Source organism: Sinocyclocheilus rhinocerous, unplaced genomic scaffold (genome assembly GCF_001515625.1).
Source record: "Sinocyclocheilus rhinocerous isolate Xijiao unplaced genomic scaffold, SAMN03320098_v1.1 scaffold1406, whole genome shotgun sequence".
Classification (NCBI taxonomy): domain Eukaryota; kingdom Metazoa; phylum Chordata; class Actinopteri; order Cypriniformes; family Cyprinidae; genus Sinocyclocheilus; species Sinocyclocheilus rhinocerous.
Window position 1 is genome coordinate 762474 of NW_015647095.1, and position 7353 is coordinate 769826.

The 7353-nt window shown below is 45.2% G+C and overlaps 1 protein-coding gene across 6 annotated transcripts in view; it reads left to right on the forward strand.

Annotated features, from left to right (window-relative positions):
• Positions 1-7353, forward strand: part of LOC107708820 (calmodulin-binding transcription activator 1-like) — a 390706-nt gene that overhangs the window by 350296 nt on the left and 33057 nt on the right. For all 6 annotated transcript variants that reach the window (XM_016513145.1, XM_016513146.1, XM_016513141.1 and 3 more), the window contains 3 exons: positions 523-2759; positions 3507-3633; positions 3913-4047. In XM_016513145.1, coding sequence (XP_016368631.1) covers positions 523-2759; positions 3507-3633; positions 3913-4047 — 2499 coding nt within the window. The remainder of the gene's footprint in view (positions 1-522; positions 2760-3506; positions 3634-3912; positions 4048-7353) is intronic.

Sequence of the window (7353 nt, forward strand, 5' to 3'; positions counted from 1 at the left end):
TATAGTGGTGTCATATATAAAACAGTAGTGTAGTTATTATCATGTGCTTTGTATTATTCAAAAATAGTTTCAATGGAATAAATAATAGGAAGGGGGGGGGTATATTGCTGATTGTGTTAATTTAGATACTGTCGTGAATAAGAAAGTTAATAAGAAAAAGTAAATATTGACAATACTAATAATAATGGAATAATGTTAAAACTGCGGAATGTCATTAAGGAGTCATAAATATGAATTATTCTGAATGCAATAGAATGGTTAATGTCCACATTTGCTTTGTGTATGCAATACTAATAATATTGATAAGGAAAAATATTGATGATGACACTAGTGATTCTGTTGATAATTGTAATAATGTTCATTTTTAAGGGGGTAATGCCATTAAGGGGTCAGAGATATTCATTATTCTAATAAATTAGTATAGATAATGATAATAATACATTGTTTTTATTATTAATAAAAAATTATAGTAATAATATTTAGTTTGGAAAATGATTAGCTGTTTTCTGTTTTCTTCTGCAGGTGCTGGGAGCAGTGTGCATCATAAGTGTAACAGCGCCAAACACCGCATTATCTCTCCCAAAGTGGACCCTCGTTCAGGTGGTTACAGCAGAACCCACTCTGAGCTCCAGAATAATGATGTGTCTGAGGGCAAGACAGAACACAGCCACAGCAGCAAAAACAGCGGAGGAACAGGAGGAGGAAGCGTACGTGAAAAACGCAATGGCAAGGTCCATAAACCTGTGCTGCTGCACCAGAACAGCACTGAGGTCTCCTCTACCAATCAGGTGGAAGTGCCAGACACGACCCAGAATTCCCCTGTGTCCATCAGCAGCGGGCTGAATTCTGACCCCGACATGGCTGACAGCCCAGCGGTCACAGGCATGGGCCATGTTGCCTCTGTTATGAGCAGCCTATCCCAGAGTGTCTTCATGTCTGAGGTGACTGGGGATCCCGTCTACAGCATGTCCCCTACTGGAGGCCACAATACCCATATTATGGGCCCCGACGCCACCTCTCACAGTCTGGTCTTAGGAGTCACCTCTGACAGCCACAAGTTTGCTTTTCCAGGAAGCGGCAATGCAGATACAGGTGGTCCCGGAGCAGATGGGCTGTCCATGCTCTCTGCCTCCGGCGTCTCTGACGAGCTTGTCCTCTCCAACAGCCTAGACTCCAGCAGCATCAAAATCCCAGAAGCCACCATGAACTTTGACCCCGACTGCTTCCTGAACAACCCGAAGCAGGGCCAGACATATGGGGGAAGTGGATTAAAGCAGGAGAATGGCACATCCAGTGCCTCATCCTCCTCAACAGTTAGCACCAATGGTTTGCAACGCTCGCCAACTATATCCGATTCAAACTACGGCTTCAGTTCTGCACTGGTAAAGAACATCAAGACCGAGGACACCTCCTTCGAGCAACAGCTTGCCAAAGAAGGGAGATACCAAGTGGGGCCAGTTGTAAGCTGTAGCGTTTCCAGCGGCTCAGGCTCCCAGAACTCACTCACATTGACCCCTGCTTCCTCTCTGCTTCCCTCTGGAGGGGGCCTGAGTCCAAGCACCACCTTGGAGCAGATGGATTTCAGTGCCATCGATGCGAAGCAGGACTACTCCGCCGGTGCCACAGCAGTAAGTTATAGCCATGCATTGAACAACCTAGCTCACCAAAACCGATCTCCAAGCTTTTTTCTTCAAGAAGCACCACAGACAGCCCAGAACCAGCAAGGCCGGCAGAGCTCCAGCCAGAAGGGCCACCTTCTGGAACATAATACCGCTGACGGAGCCTACATGGGTCTGCAGGTTGTAAAGACAGAATCACCTGGCAGTAATGGTCATCTCCACCACCATCACACCCACCAGGGCCAACACAGACCCAACTGCAATGGAGGCTCACCCACCGAGGGACAAGGACAGACTGGCTCACTGCAACTCCTTCAATACCAAGGAGGTTTCCCAGGACTTGGTCCAGAGCATGAGGAAGTGGTCGGCATGGATCAGAACCGCAATGTTGGGTCCGGCCAGTCTGGGGCCACTGAAAATGGGACAGATGGTTTACTAAAGTCTGGGAATCATCTACAAGCCTGCGGAGGAGGAAGCAGAGAGAGCGGAGGAGCAGATCACTTCATGCAGCAGAGCTCTGAGAACAGAGCCGGAGCTGAGGCCGTGGCTTTGAGGAATGGAAACACCACGGGTGGGCCCAACAGCGGCTCGCAACAGCAACTCCAGCCACTGCTTCAGGGAGCTAATTTGGTTCAGGGGCTCTACAACACTCACCACGGGCTTAGTGGGGCTGGAGCCAATGGCAGAGGAGGCACGGGCATGGAAATCAGCTTGGATCATTTTGACATCTCTTTTGGAAACCAGTTTTCTGACCTCATCAACGATTTCATCTCAGTGGACAGCGGAGCCACAGCGGTAGGGGCTGCAGGGACGTTATACACCCACCAGTTGGTGGCCCCGCCTGGGTCGGAAGGAGCGGCCACCTCAGGTGGGAACCAACAGCAAGGTCATGAGGATGCAGCCAACAGGGTGGCAGGATATAGCCCCTCAGAGCTTTGCCTCCAGTCGTGCTGCAGCCCCCAGTCTTTAGGTGGAGGTGCTGGTGCTGGCATAAGGTCAGGAGAGACAGGCTCACTGGCCTACATGCATGTCGCTGAAGTAGTGTCAGCAGCAGTGGCCCAGGGCACTCTGGGAATGTTGCAGGCCACTGGGCGACTTTTCATGGTCACTGACTACTCTCCAGAGTGGTCCTACCCAGAGGTATGTCTGTTTGAATGAAATGCTGTACATTGTACATGCTGTACAAGTTTTCCTCCATTACAATTACATACTCAAATAGGCTACTACTATTACTACTAATTATTATTATTATTTATACATTTTTACTTATGTAAAATTATTTTTTAAATATCTTAAAGCAGCACTATGTAACTTTTTCTGTGTTCAAAATTAGCAAAATGTATATAATGAGCGAGTACATCATGAATTCATCTTCCAAACCGCGTTTTTGTCTTATTCCGAATCACTACGGTACACTTATAATACGTACTTATATTTGGACTATTGTAGCCTGGTCGGGTCGTCACCGCTGCGGAGTAACACATAACTGCGTGAATCGCCATAGACATAAACTTAGAGAAGTAGCTCAGGTTGGAATGTTCTTCCGCGGGATGTAGAGCGCCAAAAGTTACATAGTGCTGCTTTAATGTATGTATGCCAATGTTTGTCATCCAAACATCTCCAGTGCTGTTGCATTATTTCACCACAAGATGGCAGAATACCCTTGGAAACACATTTAAAACGCAATTGATGTTGAAGTCTTGTTGTCTTCCACAAGATGGCATTATAGCATGTGTTTATTCTCCTTTCAAACGCTACCTTTATACCAAAATATTTTAATAATTATTATGTGTGATAAACATGATGATGATGATGCTACTTGTCCTGCTGAGGGAATTTTTTTGAGTATACATATGTTATGTGAGAATTTTTTCCTCCATATTTCAGGGTGGTGTGAAGGTTTTAATCACAGGGCCATGGCAAGAAGACAGCAGCAGCTACACTTGCCTGTTTGATCAGATCTCTGTCCCTGCCTCCCTGATTCAGCCTGGAGTTTTACGTTGCTACTGTCCCGGTAATTTCACATTTATACATACAGATGTGACTGACTAATTAATATATCTCCTTTAAGAGGTACATATTTTTTAATGTGATTGTAAAAAGAATATAAAAAGAATAATGTGTTCAATACTTCAAATAAACATTAAAAAGTAAATATTTTCCTAGATTGCAAAGAATTTCTGTAAGTCTTCAGACATCACCCCTTATAAGGCGGAGAACTGCATGAACTCTCATAGGTGTCAGTGTGATTTCCTCTGATCTTCTCTAATTACGGGGTTGTGTGTGTCTGCAGCCCATGACACAGGCTTGGTGACTCTGCAGGTGGCTGTCAGTAATCAAATCATCTCTAACTCGGTTGTGTTTGAGTATAAAGCCCGTGCACTGCCCTCCCTACCTTCATCCCAGCATGACTGGCTGTCACTTGACGGTAGGTCTTCCTTTCTGTCTTTTTCTGCATTTGTGAGAGAAAAATATATATATATATATCACTTTACTAAATCTGGAACCCATCATGTGACCGCTGATTATTGAGCTACTTGAAGTAGGTGATTATATAACGGTGCCTTGGCCCAAGGCTTTTCTAATTATCCCACATTCAGTATTAACCAATTAGAAGCACATCTGATTGAAAAAAAGAGTATGTCATGAAGCCAGAGATAGAGAGAGTGAGTGTGTAATAACAAATTTGGATTGAGGAAGGGTAAGATGCAGTTTAAAATGTCCATGTGCAAGGTTTGCTGCTTTACAGTTGACCTCTAGATGGGGATAGAGGGCATGTTTAGCAAAGAAAGCAGAGTTCCCTTTCATGGGAACTTCGAACTGCGTCCTCTAGGGGTCGCTATGGGGAACGCCTCGTCGTGACCCGTGTCTGAAGCATACATTGAAAAAAAACACCAACTCGTTGGCCGGCGACAGCCATGACGTCACTACCGGTGCGACTATAGTATAAATAGGCGCCGGGAGCACACATCATTCTCTTCTTCGTCTTCATTGACTGTTTTGTTTGAAGCGTGCATTTCTGTGGTAAAAGCGATCTCTATTCATCTCATTATGGCGAGCACTAGCAAAGCGTTTAAGGATGTGTGCGTCCGTGTTGACGTTGTTTAACATCTGATGACACACACGATCTATGCGTTATTTGTTTGGGCGAAGAGTACGCACACGATGCCTCCGAGGGGGCAATCGGCGTGCACTGCGAACTTTTTTTCCAAGGGAAAAGCTCCACTCTCGTTTGTCTCTCTTTTCGAGGAAAGAGGGGCAGCCATCTGCTTCCCGCGATTCAGGACCCGCCGCTGCTGAGGCACGGAAGGGAATAAGCTCGTGGGGATCGCAGGTGGATCTGGCCAATGAGTTTGAAGTCTGTTGAGACAGTTCCTTCAGCACATGCAAAGAGAAACGTGCGTTAGCCCCTGTGTGACAGGCCAGGACTTGGTCGTATTCCCTTAAAGGAATCTATTCCTGATTCCAAGCCTTTTGCTGATTCCCAGGCCCGAGCTCTACGCCCGGACCAGGAATCTGTTTGGGGTATGTAGCCTAGGCCTTTGGCCGTAGGGAATAACGTCACTGGTAGCCGTCTAACGTCCCAGGGGCAACTCCCATAGCAATATGGTAGAGTTGGTACTTAGTGCTCGCCATGGTTCTGGCTTGCACTCCCCTCAGCATGGCGGCGTGGGTATACCGTTCCCCATAGCGACCCCTAGAGGACGCAGTTCGAAGTTCCCATGAAAGGGAACGTCTCAGGTTACTTATGTAACCATGGTTCCCTGAGTAGGGAACGAGACACTGCGTCCTCTAGGTTTCTTGCCATGCTGCGGACAGAAGCGTCAGACGAAGAAGTGAATGATGTGTGCGCCCGGCGCCTATTTATACTATAGTCGCACCGTTAGTGACGTCATGGCTGTCGCCGGCCAACGAGTTGGTGTTTTTTTTTCAATGTATGCTTCAGACACGGGTCACGACGAGGCGTTCCCCATAGCGACCCCTAGAGGATGCAGTGTCTCGTTCCCTACTCAGGGAACCATGGTTACATAAGTAACCTGAGACGTTCTGTTGAAATCTGAGCAATCAACACCAGTGCTAAATATGTATTTGAGGTCAACAAGCAAAGGTAAAGAGTGTTATTCAGAGCTAAAGGGAGTGCAGACCACCCTGTAATCAGATATAATTTCAGTTTAAGGGCTTTAAGAAGTATGAGCTTTTGATGCTTTTTTTGCTCTTTGTGCTTTAATCTGAGGCATGGCAGGCACAAAGGAGAGATGGAGGCAGTCATTTATATAAGTGGTTAGTACTTTGGGGTCAAGGGGAAGGGCAGTCTGGAAATAGTACACTGACGACTTTGATGAGCTTTTCGTGACATAAGACAAACTGATTGCTCCACATCTGACTTGACTTTGTATCTCTGTATTTATACAGAGGTTTTGGGGTGTTTTTTGCACAAAAATGCGTAATTTTATTCTATAAGATTTTATCAACATTAACCTTGCAATAAGGTTGTTAAAAATTGTTAAATTAGATGGGACAAAAAGAAAGACATGTGACCAAGATCCACCATTAAATACTTCTACTGTACTGTTTCAACTTGCTTTATGCACACATCGGTGAACTTTACAAAATGTCCTTTAGCTGTCCCAGTCTGTTAGTGTTAACTTAAATGCAAGGGTTTAAGTCTAATCATACCATCGCTGTGGAGGATTTGCCCTCTTTAAAGCCTGGCAAACCAAATACAATCCCACACACATGATTCAGCGCATACCAGGCTGCCTCAAACTGAGGCTGTGGCGTCAAAGAGCTTATGAAAATATTGGAGCATATGGGCAAAGTGATACACCTGCCAATTTGACGTCCGAAGCTCTAATCTGCTTGCTCCGATCAGGTGATAGGAGGTTTAGCCAAGACAAACAATCTCGATGAATGGTTGGACAGCGAGGAGTGGCGGCCAGCGTTCAGATACAGCATGTGTTTGACAAGCCTGATGTTTGGAGAGCAGAAGCCTAAGCCAAACCAGTAGAAATAATCACGCATTACAGTAAGAGGGACACATGCGCTTACACCAACAGATGCACTTACTGTATATCACTGCACATATCTATTAAACGGCTGATTTCTGTGTGTATTTAATCTGGGAGGTGTGTGCGCGTGTTATAAGGACAGGCTAAGTGCTCTGTCTCCTATGAGTCTGAGTAAAGAGAGTGCCAGTGACTGTGTGTGGTGCTGTTTGTCTGTGGAGGTGGTGGTGGGGGTGTTGTTACTGCAGTGTGCATTGACAGGGTAAAGTAGGGCATGGTGGAGGAGCCTGTGGAAAGGGACAGCTGCAATGCAGACAGCCCTGAAGGCAGAGAAAGGGAGCAACAGAGGACCGAGGCCCCTCTCAGAACCCCGTTTCCATTCAGCACAAAACCAGTCCATTCACATCTCACAGACAGCACAGGCAACCATGCACTTGTGAATCTAGACTTAGACAACTGTGTATAAAAAACAAACACATATACATATACATATATATATATATATATATATATATATATATATATATATGTCATATATCTACACACACACACACACATATCCCAAATCTACAGTATGTATTATGTAGTTTGACGGTATATGTAGTTTGACTCATATTTTGATGATTATACCCCATAAAAACATACATTGCCAATAGGTTTGTGATAGAGCATTCTGTTTTAAATATGAGTGCATATATGATATACATCTTTTTTAAAAAATGTGTACA